The 20,960-nt window shown below is 37.3% G+C and overlaps 1 protein-coding gene across 1 annotated transcript in view; it reads left to right on the top strand.

Moving 5' to 3' along the window:
* tspan9a (tetraspanin 9a) overlaps positions 1-18,145 on the top strand; it is an 87,230-nt gene extending 69,085 nt beyond the window's left edge. Inside the window, exons 3-6 of the mRNA XM_079873468.1 lie at positions 7,394-7,495; positions 7,628-7,759; positions 9,553-9,636; positions 13,695-18,145. Coding sequence (XP_079729594.1) covers positions 7,394-7,495; positions 7,628-7,759; positions 9,553-9,636; positions 13,695-13,766 — 390 coding nt within the window. The 3' untranslated portion in view covers positions 13,767-18,145. The remainder of the gene's footprint in view (positions 1-7,393; positions 7,496-7,627; positions 7,760-9,552; positions 9,637-13,694) is intronic.
* Positions 18,146-20,960: the final 2,815 nt, after the last annotated feature.

Raw genomic sequence — 20,960 nt, forward strand, 5'->3', positions numbered from 1 at the left:
AAAAGTGACAGTAAAGACTTTTTCATTGTTAAAAAAGCATACAGTATATTTCAAATAAATGCTGTACTTTTGACCTTTGAAATCTGAGAATCCCAAAAACTGTATCATTGCTTCCACATACTGTAAATATTAAGCAGCAAAACTGTTCTTCAACTGTTTCATGAGAATAAGAAATATAGTTTGTGACTCTGAGATAAATATATACATGCTGTAGTGTGTGTGTTTGAATGTATAAATATCCCACAAAAATCTAATTTATTAAATGTCAAATTTACAAAATTCCAAACTATCTGTAATTTTTCTAGATTCATAATTTGGGAGATGTAAAGTTTCAGTAGTGATGTTTTTGCCCTCCTCAATCTTAAACTCAGCAAGATGCCTTCCCTCCTGCTGTGGTATGTTGGAAGAAACAAAGGTAGGTATAGTTGGTCTTCACCTCTGAGTGTACATGAACGCTGTGGATTAAAGCACACACGTGGACCCTCCAATGACCCACCATCTGACTGCAGCAGATGGCGAAGGCTAGGCACCAGATTAGAGCATCCGTCTTTAAGCTCATGACCTCATTCCAGTGTGTGTGCCGCAGGACGGTGGCCAAATGAAGCCATATTAGCTGGTTTGAAAAAGGGGGAAGCACAGTAGCGTGATTTTTCGGATAGGCTTACAGAGACGGATGAAGAGCATTACCGCACACTTTCGCCGCCTCAGCTGTGGTTGTGGTTTAATCCATTGATGACTAACATTTTTTAGCGTCTAATTTTGTGCCATTACATGAGTAAAAACTGACACAATTAGGGATGCTCTAAAAACGTGTGCAGAGGATGGGTTGAGGCTATTTTTGATGAGAAGTAAAACTCAAGGTACCATTTTAAATCGTATCATAATTTAGTCGCACAAAACACTGGTGTCTATTGTGTTTCCTGTTATTTTTAAGCTGATTCTGGGAGTGTTAAGCTTGTGATCTCATGTGGTAGCATGATTGTGTTTACTTGCTGATTTTGGCTCTGAATTAAACCAATTTACTTGCGGTAAACAAATCAACACAGAATGTGCCAGTGTTAAAATGATTTGCATCAAGCTTGACTATATAAACAGTCATTTTCCACTTCTGGAGCTTAAAGTAGCAAATGTGTCCTGTAAAGTGCCTGATCAGGTGAGGCGGTCAGCCAGGGTTTCTAAGGACTCCATGCCAGGTTTCAAAGCACCTGATGGCGTGACAGTAGGTCCCACACTGCGCGTATCTTGCCAGCTCACAGCATGACCAGACTTTCCCTTGCTGATCAAGAATCTGGCCCATCATCTGGGCTGGAAATTACCATCTCATGACAGGCACTTAGACAGAGAAGCTCTTATTTGAGCTAATGGAACATGATTTCCAAAGTGCTAATAAAGTGCAATTATAAATGTGTTTGTTAATGGTATAGTTCATCCTAGAACTAAAATTCGGTCACTAACTAGTGCTGGGCACTGACATGAACCGGTATACCAGTTTCAATTTGGCAAACAATGTCTTTTTCAAATACTGCAGTAGTTGAAACAATTGCTGCATCTATTCAATGGCCACGAAGAGCGCTATGTAGAGTGTATTGAGAGGAGACCTCTATTACATGCATACCTATCTTACAAATGCTTATAACGTTATAACACAACAATAAATATGCCACACAACTAACTCTCTTTAACATGGCAAATACCATGTAGAGCCATATGATTTCTGTGATGCAGAAAATGCAAAGAGAATTACTGAATCCAGTCACAAATGGAACTTACTGTATAAAGCTGAATGTCTCACAATTTTTGGATGAATAAATCAAAAGTAGGGTTGTGCAAGTGAATCAAATTGCGATATGGACTATTGTCTGTAAATTATTAAAGCTCAAAAAGAGTCTGCATGTTCTGCATGTCGGCCTAAATCAGGTAGACATATAATGAACTTGTGGGATTTTGTGGCATCTGCCGTCTCACTATTTGAGAACATGAACACATGAACTTCATCTGCAGAGCTGAGCATCATATACACATGGAAACTCAAAGGTCTTTACGACAGCCCATCAAAAATAAATGTGAAACTTGAAATTAAAACAGAAATATATTACCATTGCACAGTATTACTTCTTCAAGTAGTAGTAGTAGTGATGATGATGATGATGATGATGATAATAATGCAGTTTATTAAAACAGAGGTCTTCATTACAATCTGACAAAATAAAAGTTTGGTCTAACTTGAAGAAATTATTAAATAAATATATTACCATTGCACCGCAGTATGTTCTGTAATCTAAGTAGTAGTAGTAATAATAATAATACAATTTATTAAAGAAATGTAAGGAATATCACACAAGTCTCTTACATGTTTTAATTTAAACGGTAATCTTGCCAAAAATAAAATGAATTATTAAACTTTAATTGGATTATATTTGAAAAGATTAACTAAATTGTTAGTTTTATAAATTGAGTTATTTGTATGTTACAAAATAGAGTAAATTTGTATGTGACATTACAATGTTTTAATATTCTTTTTGCTCCTGACTGTAAAATAAACCACTATAAATGTATATAAAGGTCCAGCCATTTAAAGAAAACAAAAAATACAGTGATGTGATACAAACCACCAGAATTTTACATTTTAAATAGTGTACTGGTCTTTCATTTTCATGTCAAACATTAAATGAGGATGCAAAAAATAATAATAATAACAACCATGAACGAATCATAAAAGTGACTTGCATGCTACAGTATATACCAAGTCTTCTGTAGTCATAAGACAGTTTTTTTGGTGAGGAACACTGATATCATTCACTGATATAATCTTCCCACCCTCTGACTGCTACTACCAGAGAATCATTGAGTCAGTGAGTTGAACTCGAGAACTGAAACAGTTTGATTAATGAACAAATCATTCAGACCTGTTGGAACTGATAACTCACTTCTCGCATGAACTCTTATGAAATTCTTATGAGGAGAGTCAATTAATGAATCACACCAACCTATTGAATGACTTCAGAAGACTTGGAATACAGGGCCATAAGAGTCATATTAACCAATTTTATAACATCTTCCTTTATTTGTTTGAACTATCCCTTTTGGTTAGGATTTAGGTGTGTGTGTTTGCATTCTGTAAATTTCTCCCCCAAAAATTTTTTTTTTGGCATAGGCAAAGGTGATGGACAGTGAATAATCTGCTGTCTGACCTCATCTTCCTCTTCCTCTACTCTTTAGTAAACAGCAGGCTTTCCTCAACACACACACACACAGTGTGCTGCCACATCTCCACAAACCCAAGCCCCCTGGGCAATAATATGACAAACCTGTCCAAACCTATCCACACTCTGGAGACTCAAACACACACGAGACCAAAAGAAAAGCAGTTTTCTCTCTGTATAAGCATTCGCTCTGGTTTCCGCTCCCAGTTTACCCCAAGAATGTTTGGTATAGAAGATAATGATGTCATCCGTTAGCTACATCTAACAACTGACCCTCTGGTCAAACCCTCCACATTCCCAAACAAACACTAACATCTTTACATTAACAAGTTGCCTGAGAACATAGGAAACCAATGAGAGGAATGATTACAAATCAAACACCGAGAGCCGCTAGGTCATTCACACGATCCAGATGCTTGCGCTGGCTGAAATGGCTTTGGACCGTGCGTTCTGAGACTGTATCCAACTGGACAGACATTATTTAAACAGAACCCAAGGCCAGGTATACAAACTCCTAATGAGCTATGCATTAGCTACAAGCAGCCACAGGCCATGGGAAACATATGCTCCATTCACTTTTTTAGCACTAGTAAAGGATGTAATAGTGGATATAAAGGCTCTTGGTAGTGATATGAGATGCTTATGATATGAGAAGATGTAGGTTTCAAATCCTTGAACCTATTAATAATACAAATTTGGCATGTGTTGACTGGCAGATTATTCTATTCTTGTCCCAGAACAAATAAAATATTGATAAACAATTGGACTGGAGTTCATTCATCTGAATAGTTTTTGCTTCTTCCTGTTTAGTGTAGATTTAGATTGACAGTCCGAACGTGACTTCCTTACAGTAACCGTTTGTTTACACTGGCACTCTTCCCATGAACTCAAATTAACTTTCTGCATAATATGATGCTCCTAACAGTATGTTGCATTAGCATAGCTCATCCCTTAGGGCTTGCAAGATGGTGTCTAGAGCAGAATATATGATCAGAGCAACACCTTACCAATACTTTTCATTTCAGTGACAGGATATTTATCATTGCGGAAGGCGAGGATAGGACAGCTTCCTTTTGTTGTCAGAAAACAGAGTCATTCGAATATCCTCATCTAGCCCTCTTTGTGGGTTTTTGGATGAGAAGAAAGATTACTAGATCATTTGACATGCCTGCTGCATTCCAACGATGATGTGCTTTATAATAACATTAAACCTTTCATGAAATATATTCCCACATCTTTTGACTGATGAATTTCAATTAAATCCATTTGTGATTAAAAATGTGTGATTACTGGATACATATTTGCTGTTCCCAGTGTCTTTCTGATGAAAAGTACAGTAATATGGTTTAAAAGAACTGTTTTCTATTTTTAAATATTTTAAAATGTAATTTATTCCTGTGATGCAAAGCTGAATTTTCAGCATCATTACTCCAGTCTTAAGTGTCACAGAAATCATTCTAATATGCTGACTTGGTGAATATATGCTGAAAACTGTTTATAAAACTGCTTAATATTTTTGTGGAAACAATTTTTTATATATATATTCAGGATTCTTTGACAGTTTGTTTGAAATAGAAATCTCATGTAAAATGAAATGTCTTTTCTGTCACTTTTTATCAATTTAATGCAGCTTTGCTATAGAAAGGTATTTATTTCTTTAAAAAAAAAATCTTACTGACCACAAACCTTTAAAGTATTTAGAGAACATAGATGCGCTGTGAGAAAATAAATTATTGTAAAAAAATAAATGCACATTTCTAGGAACCCTCAGCTCATGGCATTAGCGAGGCTTAGTCGGACATGTAACATCCCTCCATTAGACATGCAATTTTGCTGTTTTAACAGGATGAACAGAATTGCATGCCTTTTTCAGGCACAAGCTGGTTAAGAATTTATTATAAGTCTGAGTCTAATTGTAATTAGGCCGTGTGGAATATGAGAGTCTTGTGTGCTGTGCATTTGGGACGCTTTTATTTAGGTATGAAAGAACAGCCATTAACAAACAGTTGTGATCATCATGTGTTCCAAGCAGGACGTGAAAGGAGTGATGTCACAGTGTTCCCTGATGGAGTTGAGAGTGTGCTTTGATGTATTCTTGTATAATGAGGCTCGGAGGTCTCAAGATGTTTCCGTGGAGAAGGATGATGATGTGCTTATTCACCTTTCGAAACGTGGCTACTCACACAGTGTACCCACCAGGAAATATGTCTGGCACTAATGAGTGCACACTCCAGTGAAAGACATATGCCTTCTACCAGCTTTTTAATATCTTGTCTTGACTGAGTGTTATTGCTGCCGTTCTGCATCATTGGCTGAATTTATTTCATCATGATCCTTTTCATCGATCCCTGGAATGAAGGCAAAAATAAAGATATATATTCACATAATAGGGTCTCCGGAGAACATTTTAGTCTAATTTCCACATGTTTTTGGAAAGATTATCAGAATTAAATTTCATACTCTTCATTCATTAATTTCCCTCTGCGTTTAAATATGTTTCACAGCATGAATGTTTCAGTTTGTTATATTATAAGTATTATTGCTATATTATTAGGTACATTTAGCAGGCACTTTTATCCAAAATGTGTTTCAATTTTATATAATTTTTATTATTATTATTTATTTCATTTTTAAACCATGTGTGTTCCCTGGGACATGAATGATACATTGAAGGGATAGTTCTCCCATTTCCCTATCCTCAAGTTGTTCCAAGCCTGTATGAATTTCTTTCTTCTGCTGAACATAAAAGAAGATATTTTGAAGAATGTTGGTAATCAAACAGTTTTGTTGGGAAAAAAATAGAAAGAGGAAAGAAATGCATACAGGTTTGGAACAATTTGAGGGTGAGAAAATGACAAAAGAATTTCCATTTTTTGGGTGAACTGTCCCTATAAATTGTGTGGCTTATTGAGTAGAACTCTGATGTTACTGTTGTAAGTGCTTTAATTCATGATTTGCATGGAAGATGATAAAATGGGCAAAAAAAGATCCAATAGATTTGCATCAGTGAAGGGTCCCAAATCATATCTAGGAATGATAGAAAATGATAGAAATTTGATGGGCTTTTTTTGGGATAGTAAGCAACCACCTGGCAATGTCCTGACAACCACCCACACCATCCTAGCATCATGCAAAGGCACCAGTTACAATTTCTTCAGAAGTTCAGAGTCTTTTAGATGTGAGCAAAACAGGGAGTGTTGTGATAATACAATAAATACAACAGCAATAAAAAACTTAGACAATAGATCATGTTAAAACTGTAGATATTAGCTCTATATATCTTATTTATGGCTCTGTGATAGAGACTATCATTCACTGAAATATGCCTGAAATTCCAGAATATTGTGTTTTCTCTTTTCTCTTGGGTGAAACGATGTTAATCTGGCGTGCGTCTATATCAGGACCACCGCTCTGTCAAACAGTAATCACCCCGCACTACCGTCGCTCTGGGCCAGAGTGCACTGAACCACTAATGTGAGATCGTACACCTCATTAAAACTGCCAGCGAAATATTTATCTGCCACAGCCGAGGGGGAAGTGATTCCAGAGTGGCGTATATGTCGTCCTCAAGCGTCAATGATGGCATGCTTTTTTTTACGCTCTACTCAGACATTCAATTAATGATGCTAATTACATTAATTTGACATAGTCAAGAACCCGATGGAAGGTATTGACTAAATAGACGCTCCTTATTAGGGTAGGCAAGCAGATCATTTTTCTCTTAGGACTTGCATATTGTTCTTCACTGTTCTGTTCCTCACATTGCTTATATTTACACATATTTACATTTATTCATCCAAACCACTTGAATGAATCAAGCTTTCAATCTACAATTAGTTATTCAGTTAAAAACATAGGAATAATTAGGCAAGAAAGATATAATACATTTAATTATGATAAATACAAATTATGTAGAAATATGAATGATATGATACAATTCATATACACTGTAAAAAAATGTTGTTTCAGCTGTCCATGCTGCCTTAAAATTTTAAGTTTAGTCAACTTGAAATGCTAAGTGACAACTTGGATATTTGAGTTGACTAAACTTAAAATTTGAAGGCAGCACAAACACTTTAAGTTGAAACAACAGTGTGTGTGTTTTAAATATATATATATATATATATTGGTACTGTCAAGATGAGATTTGTGATTGACTATGACTGAACTTTTGCTTCTGCTGTTCACAGGTCAGTGAGAACGCAAAGCAGGACTTGAAAGATGGTCTTGCTCTCTACAACACAGACAACAACATTGGGCTGAGAAATGCCTGGAATATCATCCAAGCTGAGGTACAAAATTATGATTATGTTGAGAATTTTGAAAATATGTCTTTAATATACACAGCAATATCTGGAAATGAATCTAGTTTGGTTATTTATAAAATGTATCATTGTCTCCCTTTATCCCCCCCTTCCTAACAGTGGAAGTGTTGTGGAGTAACCGGGTACACAGATTGGCACGAGGCTCTGAAAGAAAAGGTGGTGCCCGACCGCTGCTGTCAAGAGCATTATCAGGAGTGTGGCCGTAACTCCACCAACATGTTCTGGACACGGGTGAGTGGACACCTCCACTTAAACCAGTGACAATGTTGTTATAGTTCCTTGACTTTAATAGCCTTGACATTTGAAGTGAACTATACATATACTGCATTTCAAATGCATGACTTTCATTTTTAATCATCCTCATTTTGAATACATTTGGATTGTTAATCTTATATCCATTAAAGAACATTTCTGAATTGAGACAGGATGAAAGAAAGGACTGGAGGTAATAATTGAGATTATTTCTTTTTATCTTTCTCTGTTCTGCCCTTGAAAAGAGTTATTACTAATAAATGAAAGGCGGTAAAAGCCATAGATTTAAGACATCTCTGTTAGGTAGCATCTCTAAGTTCGCCTGTAAAGAGCCAGAGTCATATACCTTTATGTATTAATTCTCACTTTTGGACACTAGGGGGCAGATTTACTAAACAGGGCAAATTAGCATGAGAGCGCAATTCCAAAAAAGCGCCGATGTAAGTGGAAAGTTCTGCTTGCGCACATTAAGGAACACAGACACAGCCATATCATTTCCATAATGACCAACGCAATCTACCAGGAGCAGCGCAGATTAACGTCTGTTTTAAGACATGCTTATTTTGGGCGTTAAACAATGGCACAAATACCAGTAAATTGACAAATGCAAACCTTAGTAAATCACCTTGCGTGATTCTTTTAAGTACTCTCTTCAAATAAATTTTGCATCTCAAAGGGAAACTCCTACAAATGCATCTGCAATAAGGTCAGCCGCAGAAATAACTGTGCCCACGCCTTTTCAGCGCTAATTTTTCATTGCGTGTCTTTAGTAAATCCTGACAGTTGTTTTTTAACGCCAAAAGAGGGTTTATTCTTAACAGCTCAAGCTGTTAGTAAATCTTGCCCTAGATGTGTTTGTCTTTCCTATGGGAGTTCATTTAACTCATGAAAACTGATTTTAAAGTTTAAATGAGATTGTAGGGAGGGCAATGGTCTCTTGAGGGAATATTTTTGTGTCATTGACTGTGCTGTAATGTACATCAGTAGCTGATGTTACATGTCAAATTGTCACGCTGTCTTTCTGCAGCTTTTAAGTTACCACAGAGGTACTAATGGAGTGAGAAGAGACAATTACATTTAATGAATCCTCAATGTTTTTTCCATTAATGCAGAACAAGAAAGTTTGTGAAACAAAACAAAATTTCAAATGTCACGATTTCCAGTCCGTTGCCTTCTAGAGAGCGAGTCACAAGGACACATTTGTAGTAAAGTTAGCCTGAAACCACTAGCCGTTTAATTCTTAAATTTATCTTCAGCCCCAGAAGTTAAACAGCTAGCCAACATAAATTGTTTTAAATTCATAGAACGAGTAATTAGAACAAAAAAAAAAAAAAAAGAAAGAAAACGTGACATAAGGCTGTTTGCACAGGAATCCAAGAGTTTTTCCATATCTGAAGGTATTATATAGGATTACTACCATAGTTTTCGGTTGTTCTGGAAATGGATTTTCTTTTCAGTGCCTTAGTATGACGAGCAGCCCACAACACCGCCAACTCAAAGCTGTGTTGTCTTTTCTCCGCATAGCCACCAGTATACCGCTGAATATGCTTTTTTTTTCCCAGTGACTACGCGTTGAAAATGCAGCCGCAGCAGTCGCTCGCTCTCTCATGCATGCGCTCAAATGAATTCCACTGCTGCTGGAGTTCAGCTCATTTTCTCTGAATCAGAATTAACAACTAGCAAATTAGACAGTGAAACATACACAATCTGTTTGTATTAGTGCTTTCACCCAGAAGATCTTGTGACATCTTGTGACTTTTCTTGTCTTCCAGGGCTGCTACGAGAAAGTTGAAGAGTGGCTTGAAGATAATAAGCACCTACTCGGAACCATCGGCATGTGTATCTTGGTAGTTCAGGTAAGATTGTGTGTGCTGGTGTGCCATCACTCAGTATGTCAAACACAGTGGTGATAATGAGCGTGCCTGTCTTGTCTGGTTCTGCTGAAACAGTGAAGCACATGTATGGAGACCCACAGACAGCTCAGAAGAAAACAGGCGAACTGCTCATTAGGGCTCGCTGATACGTGGTAATATCGAAAGTGAAAGTCTGTCAGTCCCACATGATGTCTTGCATTGGTTCATTATAGCCCTAGAAAGAGCATGAATTTGATGTATTTGATTATCAATGCAGCCAGGTCTAATATGTACATTCTGTGGAGGTGCTTTGCATTAATGTTAGACTCAAGATTTTTCATGGAACTTGGCGGAGACATATTAAGGATAGTCCAAACTCCTGCTTCGACAGTTTGTTTGACTTTATAATTTGGCATCTTTGCCACTTTTAAAGTTAGCAAACTCAATTTAAGAGTATCTCTTTAACAGTTTCACAATTTTACATGACCGTCAAAAGTTTACTCAGGTTTACTCTCATTAATTGCAAGGTGGAAATACGAAACGTTGGATTAGCCAAGATGGTCTCTCGGTTAATCCACGAGTTCTCTTAAACCCGTGGTCTGTAATTACCTGCAGTTTATTGAGGATAATAGCGCAAAGGGGTCTTTACGAAGTGCTTTTCTCAGGATGGACTAAGAGGTGACCTCTGACCTGTAAGCAAACAATTGCCACCTAATCCTCCTCACGGGCTGAGCTAGGGCACATGTCACAAGTGATTTACTTAGATCTCATCCAGCAAAAGCCAGCCAAATCTGGTTATTAGTCACTAAAATGTGTGCTCTGTAAGTGCTATTTATTTGTGGGACTTCTAAAAAACCATGGTACTTTCATATATTCCATTGCACTGTTAGATCCCCATTCATATTCCATGAAATACCATTCAAAGTAATGATGCACCAATGCTGATACCGGATGCTCCAGCAGAACTCAACGCTAAGGATTTTTTTCTACTGGCCCGGTTGGGCTAGTGGTTATTTTTTTTAGATACCAGTGAAACATCACAATTTTCAAGTACAGAAATCGAATAAAGTAATCAAATGTAAAATAACACTGAATAGTCTTTAATGTACAAATTAAATATTAATCCTTATCAAAGTTGCTAAAGTCATTCAGTCAAGAGCAGTGGGTGATTTTCTTTTTGTATTTTGTTGTTAGATGAACATTGAGGACAAAGACAGCAGTAGGGTTATTAGGCTGCTGTCACATTAGGATCTGCACATATCCAACATACTGTTACACATGCGTTTTCTGTTTTCTTCATACTGTTTCGCTTAGCAACTCACGAACAGCAGTTATGCGTGAATATTTCATTTGTTTAATATTCTGTTAATTAGATACATTTACTTAATAGACATCCTTCTCTTATATATCAATTCTGCTCTGTGTTTGCTCTATTGTCTGTGTTTCTTTTTTACGGGCACTGTATACTGTACACTTTGTGGTATCGGTTTTTGTTCAAGTTCAAGTCGAGTTCAAGTACATGAGTGCAGTATCTGGTGCATTCCTAGTTATTACTGTAATTTTTGATCAAATAGAACCCAAACCTTTGAATGGTTAATAAGTTAGAACATCATTTCCAAGTTACATTGCCCAGAAAGCTTTATATAAACATGGTAATCCTTTAGTGTACCATAGTTCTTTCTCTTAAAAATGCATGGATTCTGAAAGGAATAATTTCCTTACATTTTTCGAACACAGTGCATATCTGGTTGTCAGACGTTGCTAGTGGCCTAGACTTCTCCAGCAGCCTCACACTGAAGTCTGTGTGAGAGTCTGCCAAGATTTACAGTTTGTCTGTGTCAATTTATAGTGTAAAGAAGAAGCGATGTGATACCTTTAAAGCTCAAAGATGTGAGAAAATCAGATTTAATCCACACACCAAGTCTGTTGCCGTCTCCTGTTCTGTTCTGCAGCTTTAAGATAATGGCTGTGGAAAGTCGACCACCGCTGTGCGTTTGATGTATCAGGATAGATCTAAAAATGAACTTTAAAGAGTCAGTATATTTGCAACACATTTCCGTTTACCTCCATGAAAATGATGTAAATTTTCCCAAGAAGGTCTATAATACTAGCATGTGATCTGTTTGCTTCCATCTTTACTTACTGGACTTTTTTTTTGTTTTTTTTCAAACACGTCAAACACCTGGGGCCTCATTTATAAAATGTTTGCCTAGAAACCGCCCTACATTTTATCTTATGATCATTTCTCAAATGTGCGTACATGTGAATCAGAAAACGAACATACGCACAAAAAAGTGCGTACGCCTCTCTTCCAGATGTGAAATTTATAAATCACAAATAATCGTGGTTTCAGATCTCCGCCTTGTAAACGACCCTTAATTAATGTTATTAACATATAAAATTTACTTAAGAATGGCGAGCAGCAATTGCTTAGAATTCCAAATACTTGCAGTAATCCGACTCTCTGCCGCAAGGAAAAGTGCGTACGTCTTCTTAGACCCTGACGTGGTACTAAGCACTTTTCCCCGTCAAAGACCGTTTTTTAAATATGAACAACACTGCTGATGGCACCACACAAAGACAGTCCCAAACCATTCACAAGTAACTGCAACTGTCATGAGCTGTGACATGAAAGGTATTTCATGGTTTAAGAGCCCTTCAGAAAGAAATGCCCAATGGCTAAAAATTTTTTTATTATTTAAAGGGGGGGGTGAAATGCTCATTTTCACTCAATCTCCTGTTAATCTTGAGTACCTATAGAGTAGTATTGGATCCTTCATATCTCCGAAAAGTCTTTAGTTTTATTATATTTATAAAAGAAAGATAGGCTGTACCGAGTCTTTCCGGAAAAAAACGAGCGGCTGGGGGCGGGCCGTGTGGGCGAAGCTAAAGCTGTGCTAACGCGCCGAGCTAACAACACACAGAGACATTTGTTCAACAGTTTTACTCACCGTCCGGTTCCAACGCAAGACCGCAAACCTTTATCATTGCGACTGCTCGATCCTTAAGCATTAGACGATCTGCAAATCCGTCGATCTGGGCTTTGTTTATAAAACAATCATCGTCGAAATGCAGGGAACAAACAGTCTTACACAACTCCGTTTATGCTCAGGAAAACAAACTCCATCCACTGGTCCCTTAGCGCTGGGTTCTTTGGGAATCTGTGCAGGGTTGTCTTGCCCTGGCAACCAAAAACACACTTCTTTGGCTACATTGACTTCCAAAAGCCGAGCATAGCGCTTTGATGGCGAACTGCTTTCACTCTCTTGCTCTGGTCTACGAGTGCGCGCGCGCCCGCGATCTTACCGGAGAAGTGCCCTTAGAACCCATATAAGGAAATTCCGCACCATCTTACGTAACATAGACCCATACTCGAAAAAAACTTTCCGAAACTTGTGACAAACCGGAAAATTGTTCCAAAAATACTCCTTCAAACGTACAACTTAGTTTTTGAAACTTTGTCCATGTTTAGCATGGGAATCCAACTCTTTAACAGTGTAAAAAACTCAGTATGCATGAAATAGCATTTCACCCCCCCTATAAAGAAAAAAAAAAAAGAAAAAAAACAGTCAATGGCTAATCATCTACTTTAATATAATAAAATGGAAAATAAACAAACGGCAAATGGCAAAACATCTACTATAATTAAAAATAAAAAAGTTTTTAAAAAAATGCTTTGTGTTGCTGGCAAAAACACCAATTTACAATAAGGTTACTTTTTTTAACATTATTAAATGCATTAGGCATCATAATGACCAATATTTGTACAGCATTTATTAATCTTGGTTGTTAATTTACAATGCTACATTTACTTTTTTTTTTAACAAGGTGAATAAATGAATGTAATGTGTGTATTATGAACAAACATTTAATATTTATAAAATGAAATGAACCCTTATATTTGATAAATTCCATGCATTTGATGTTAGATATTGACCCCTTAAATTTTTAATTAGGAGCACATCCAATGTTTTGTCTCCATTCAACCAAGCCATCCCGTGTTTGCTGACATAAAGCTCATGCGTGTCATTAACCTTTACATTTGGATTTTGTCATTTCAGCTCTTGGGGATGGCCTTTTCCATGACACTGTTCCATCAGATCCACAGAAGCGGGAAGAAGTATGATGCCTAACGCGGCCGTTTCTCAAGGGAGGAGCCCTGGTGCATTATGGGACAGACTCTGGAGGACAGCTCCTCCTCTTGTATCTAACTTCCACCACTGGCCAGCCCCTCTTCCCATTATTCCCCAGCTTACACCTTACCATCCTGTATAAACTTCAGTCATGGTCTGTCTCTCTTCCACTCTTTCTCCCCCATCTGCTCATCTGCCAAAGAGACCTGGGGACAGAGAGGAATGAGAAGACCAACTGTTGGCCAGCATCCTCCCCATGAGGCCTCTGACTTTCTCCATCTCCTCTAGAACCTTTATTTTACGCTTGAACTAACTAACGTTTGCAGGAAGGAGAATAATGAGGACAAACTGCGTGGCTTCACTAATACGTAAATTGCCCAACATACAGAGCGATGAGAAAACATCAGACTGGAAACCTTTGGGGTGGGACGAATTTAAAAAGCATCGCTCATTATCACCTCCATCTACAGTGTAAATGACAAACAGCTCCATTTTAGCATGATGCAGTTTTGTACGAGACAGAAAACTTTGTCATTTTTGGCTCAAGACTTTTGTTTTTATAAGTCACTTTGCCCCAGCCCCATAATTGTCTTTTTTTTTGCACCTAATGATTGGAAGAAGGCGGTACAAGTATTCTGACTTCAGCGAGGTATGACCAGGAATCTGACTTTGTCTTTGTATGTTGCTACACAAGCTTGTGTTTAAAAAAATGTGTGATTTGAGGATGCATCGAAACGTTTCGAAAGTTTCACCCTGATGAGAACCATCACAAACTAATGTCAGTATAATACATCAAACAGGGACTGTTTTGCCATATACAGACTATCTGATTACCCACATACCTGCAAAAACATCCTCTTTGTTAACCACTAGAAGGTCATTTTAACTGAATGGCAACTAAAACTCTGTAGCATTGACAATGAAGTGCAGTTTGTATGGAAGAAATAGGGGAAGGTTACAAGTAAGTAGACTGAAGCATGTTTAAATGCAGAGCTTTGTAAGTTTGACCATTTCCCCACGTTTTGCTCAATATATCCAAGTCTATACCCCAAATAACGTTGAGACAGAGCCTAATAGCGCATATTCCACCTTGGTCATGTGTGCACATTTCTCCAGGACAGTAATATTACGTTTTTGGCAGACTTAAAGAGTTCAACCAAAAATGAAAATCTGTCGTCATTTACTCGCCGTCATGTTTTCCAAACCTGCAGGACTTTCGTTTTTGCGTGGAACACAAAAGGAAAAATGAGGGGAAAGTTGTGATAAAAATAGTGCATATGACTTAGAATAGTCAAATAGTCAAACTCGTTTCCTCAACAGTCGGATTCTGGCTGTTGAGGAACATACAGCCCCTCCACCAGATCTCATTTCTGCATACAGTATACATATCCAACCTTGGAGCATAAAGATGCATATCATCAGGTTTGATGTAATTGATGCTTCTTGAGTGTCTCATAACTGAATGTAACTCACAAACTTTTAATAAGCTAGTGCGATTCTGCGGAGGGCAAGATGGATTGAAATGTGGTCATTTATAAAACTTAGTGATTGATGGGCGTTCTAATTCTGCAGAAATCTTCGGACCTTTCGGAGGAGTTCTGTAGGCACGTATTATATGTGGGCCAGCCAGATAATGACTTAAATTGGTGGTCTGTTCTCCTTTTGTGTCCCACGGAAGAAAATCATAGGGTACAGAATGACATGAGCTGACAGAAATGTCCTTTTGAATGAACTGTTTCTTTCAAGTAGGAAGCTTGAAGTCTACTACTAATGCTAACCCAACAGAACTATGAACAGTTTCAGTACTGCTTCATTACAATATATAAATCAAGTATTAAAGGCACACTATGCAGTTTCTGTTTTTCTCAAACAGCGACCCCTAGAGTCACTGTCGTAAATACCACTCACGCAGAGCCGTCTCTGCACTCCTTCTCCGAACGCTCTTTATTCGTTTTCTTCGTCGACTCTGCCATGATTCACGTCCGAAATGCGTGCTAGTGTCTTCCATATTGGCTGCTTCATATGTTTTTGATGTATGTGACGTCGTGATTCTCGCGAGATTTGTCGGGGAGTCACCTCTCAAACCTGCATTGCCAACCCCCTCCCCCTCCCCCCCTCGCTTTGCTAACAGGATGATTCGCCCTACTACGAGTTCATTTACCATCAAAATGATATCAAAACTTATATTAAGGTACAAATCTTGCATAGTGTGCCTTTAACACATACAGTACAGAGCCCAAAAAAAGAACCAAATACAAGCACAGTTGTAGTGTTGGTTAGACTGTAATCCTCCAAACTATAACTCATCTTTGAGAAAGAGCGTCTGCAGTGTTTCTGTTTCCGCACACCTCAGCTTTATGGCCTGTGTTATTTTTCTGTCTCTCTCTGCTTTTTTCAGTCTCCATCTGTCTTTTGGTTTCAAGAATCAGGTTGGAATGGTTACATTCCTGCTGAATGAAGTGATAATGCTTCTGTATCACATAGCCTAAAGGGACATGGTTCAAAAGAAATGGATTTTGGAGTTAAAGTGTGTTTACCAGCAGACAGTTTTTAGGGGTTTAAAATCACTGAGCATTAGATCGGGCGTGATGATGGCTGCGAGAGTGGGGTCATGTGACGGTCTTCATTCGAGACTGTCACTGAGACTACCCCTTAAGAGCCTGGCACGTGCACATGCTTTATGTTTGACCGAGAGGGACGTAATAGAGCACTCGAGATGGAGAGAAGAATAATTACACCGATCATCCCATCAAACACTCACTGACACACAATCTTTGTTTACTGCATTTAAGAAAGATTGCTTTCTGTGAAACAGTTGGGACCAGAAGCGACGGCTACTTCTAACGTTCATCATCTGTTGAAATGAAAGGGAAAGAGTGAGTGCTCGATGAGTGTAGAAACTCTGTCACTGTACAACTGCTGCTATAAGAGCCACTTGTGCTTGTTACGATAGTGGAGAAGGTAAAAGAATGAGAAACAGCCGACTCAACCTCACTCACTTCTCTGCCTGGAAGCATTTAAAGTCAACATGAAACAAAAAATGACCCTAATCTTTTTTTTTTCTTTTCTTGTCTTTTTTTTTTTTTTTTTTTGTGGCTATGTGTATCCACATATTCTGTATTATTTCAAATAATCACTTAAGTACTGTTTTTGGCCATGGGTTATTATAATTACTGTCATAGGTAATGCAGCCATTCTTAAATCTAATAGTAAAATCATTAATTCAAAGGAATAGTTCACCCAAAAATGAAAAGTTCCAAACCCTTCATCTTCAAAATACAAATGAAGATCTTTTTAATGAAATCTGAGAGTTTTCTGTCACTCCATTGAGAGCTACACAACTACCACTTTCAAGCACCAGAAAGGTATCATTACAGTGATCCATGCGACTCCAATGGTTTAACCTCAGTTTTATGTAGTGACATGGGTGCTTTATTTGCGCAAAAAAACACATAATTTACCACTTTATTTACAAAATATCAATCTTTAGCGCACGCATGGATTACTTTAATGATGTTTTTACTACCTTTCTGTGGCTTGAAAGTGGTAGTTGCGTAGGCTGTCAATGGACGGGTCAGAAAACTCTCAGATTTCAAAAAGATCTTCATTTGTGTTCTGAGGATGAACGAAAGTCTTAAGGGTTTGGAAAGATATGAGGGTAAGTAATCAATGATATCATTTTCTTTTTTGGGTGAACTTATTACATTATTGTTGGAATACATCAAGACCTTTTCAGGATTTCAGGATTAGCTCCATCCTCCTAGTTTGCAATAATACAGTCAATTCCATATGGATAGAGTATTAGTCCCAATATACATTTATTTTAATCAAAGAAGTTAAGAACACACTGTTTTACTACTAGACGTGTCATATTACTGATGTAAAATGGGTTATCAAGGCTGTTTCCTGTTGGCTTTAAAGGATGTGTGTTATTTATGAGGCATTTGTATCTGGAGGATTGAAAACTACAGCATTTTTCAATCAGTACCACATGTTCACCATCACTAGCAAATAGAAACCGTACAAACAAATTCTTTGATATGCAAGTTTGGCTGCAGTAGGACACAGTCAACATTATTACCATCATAAATGAAAATGTTTTTGTGTTATGCCTGGTGGTCTGGCTTCAAGAACACCACAGAGTTAGTCAATATTAGGTCTGCACTGATGTGCGCCATCTGCTCAGTGTACTATCTCTAACCCCACCACGCTAAACTTCATGACGTGTTCCAGCCTTCTTATCTGACTGATCTACAAACTTTAGCCACACAATTGCATCCTGTGAACTAATCCCACATGTTTGCTTTCCAAGGTTTGGTCCTTGTTTCAATGTTTTTAATTTTTGAAAGATGTCTTTAAACCCATCTCTCTTCTTTTACAAAAAAAAAAAGTATATACCCACGTATATACAATACCCATTTTTTTCCTTTATATTTTTCCACTGTTATAGGCTACATTGTGTATTTAAATCTGAAATTCAAGTTAAATCATATGTTGAGATGTTAGTGTTGAATGTCAGTATCATCAACAGCAGTTTGGCATTAGCAATTTTCATTTTTACTTTTTTTTTTCAAATCTATTTTGTAATGCATTTGTGTCAAGCTTAATGCGTGTAAACATTTCAGTACAGATCATCTCATAAACCGTTGCAAATGTGTTTGACATCTGGGGCATATCTGTTTAATATGCAATGGAAATATTGCTATTTGCTAACTGTCTAAATGTGTCTGTCAAATATCTAAAGGTGCAACAGAATCTCAGTGTTTGATACTCCAACACAAGGGTTGTAATGTCATTTTTAGTTGTTCTTTTTTGTACATTGTTCATTGTTTTATTTTGTCATTGTTTTTGTATCATATTTTCGTCACTAATTGATTTCAAGGGTGTGCTAAGCATTAATTGATACAATTTTTGCATTATATATAAACTTTTTCTTTTCTTTGCCTCTTCTATTGCCACATTAGAATTCATTTATGTTGGGTTTTCATAATTAAACAGATGTGTGTGGATAGTCATACAGCACATACAAATTCACATTATAGTTTCTAGCAATTGTAAAGTAGGATTTTTCATTGTTGTTAATGAAGTTCATTAACTACTAAGGAATTATTTTCAAGGCATGGTCTCTCTCTACATTTGATCATATTGAAGATTGAAAAATGCATACCTCCAGAACATCTAAGAACATTCTTGCACACCCGTGCCATCTGATTGTATATTTTGAGATATTTTTTCAACAGTCGTTGAAACTAATTTTGTACCCATTCAGTGTGTATTCACTTTTCCATTTTTCTTTAGTTTTTGTGCGTATTAATTCAAGAACCTAAGTTGTAGATCTGAATTACATGTTGCCATTTGTTGGTACTGAATTGTGAGATTTTAATCAACAGTGTCGCAGGGACATGGAAGGTTTTTATTGGTGATCTAAATGACCACAGCACAACTAATATAATTATTGAAATTTTTTCCCCATTAACTGACACTGCCATAAAATGATCTATTAATCTGGTGTGCTTTGGGCTTAAAAAAAAAGGGGGATCTAATAAGTAATTCAGTTCTATAATCGCTGTCATATCTGTATTTTTGTACTGCCATCCTAGCCACCACCAGTAAGCTGCATATACTGTACAAGCTGTAGAAACGTATGCTCTTGATTGACGTGTTTAATGTAGTCCTGGTGAGTGGCAGTTATCAGATATCTTGTGAACCCGGATTTGTCCTGTGGAGTATTTTGCTACATGTAAAGCACTATAAATATATTAGGTGGTGCACTAAATTGCATTCTTTAAATCCTACTATTTTTTAAATAAAGAAACGTGTGTTGCCAAACCCCTGTGAGAATGTTGTTTATTGCCTTTTGTACTCTTTTAGAGGCTTGACATTTTAGCAGAATACGGGCCATTTTACAAAGATTGCATTGTCTTTCTCATTTAATTCAAGATTAAAACTAAAATGAAAACTAATATAATATCATAATGTTTCCAAATAAATTGATCAAAAATATAGCGTAAATAGCCATAATACAGATAACTATATGTGACCCTGGATCACAAAACCAGTCACAAATTCGCACGGGTATATTTGGCAATAGCCAACAAAACATTGTACACAGATATTCAAATAGTTGTATATCGGCCAAATATTGTCATATCCTAACAAACCATACATCAATAAAAAGCTTATTTATTCAGCTTTCATATGATGTATAAATCTCAATTTCAGAAAATGGACCCATGTGACTGCTTTTGTGGTCCAGGGTCACATATGGTCAAAATAAATAAAAATAATACAAGTCGATTATGCAAAGCGCTTCTTTCATACAGAAAGTGTTGTATCAGCCCTATAAAAAAGTCATTAGACATTATAGATCAATACTCTTGGTCAGGTCAATACTCTTATATAGCTACAGTACATTTTAAAAGCTGAGTAGCATCTGAATATGAGTATTATGATAGAAAATTATACAAAGGATGCAATTATTGTGGATGGAGGGCGGAAACAAACAAATCAATGTCTTGAATCTCATAAAGTACACTGGTTTGTCTCCAAACTTTCAAAGAAAAAAAGAAGAAAAAAAAAACAACCTTTCAGGGCCTGTAGCAATAAACCTGTGAGAAAGACTCTCAACAACCCGATTGATTGTCCTTCTCCTCTCAGGAATAAAGGATTCAATGAGCTTTACCGATGCAGACCAGAGAAACAGCAGAGCTCCCGCTGGGAAAAGGCAGTCAGACAACCAGCAGAGTCCACACTACTCCTGAAACTACAGTTTCATGATGGGTCATTTATATTTAGAACAGCTTTCGAGCAGTAGAGAAGTGCTTGTGCTGCCTGCCCTGGTTTCCAAGACCTTGATCTACCAAGAGTCTCGCAGAAGCCCTGCTAATAAAATCATCACTTTGAACCAGCGAGCGGGCAGGTGACTGATTCACTGAAGTCTCAAGGTTTCTTTTTCTTTCTCAAAGTGTGTTTATTACCTTAGACAGAGGGGAATATTGTTGAAACGAAACACTGGAAAAGCCCTGTCTGTTTTGCCTAACTGCAAATTCTTGTCCACACTGGCGATAGAAAACAATGGAACGGAGCTTTTCAAAGCATCCAAAGGCAGCTTTTATGTAGCGTGGTGCTCTGGCCATTTCGACAGACACTAAACTATGCGGCAAGTCAGTCCACATGTACTGCTGTTGCTGTCCA

The sequence above is a fragment of the Squalius cephalus genome (assembly GCF_949319135.1).
Source record: "Squalius cephalus genome assembly, chromosome: 6".
Taxonomy (NCBI): Eukaryota; Metazoa; Chordata; class Actinopteri; order Cypriniformes; family Leuciscidae; genus Squalius; species Squalius cephalus.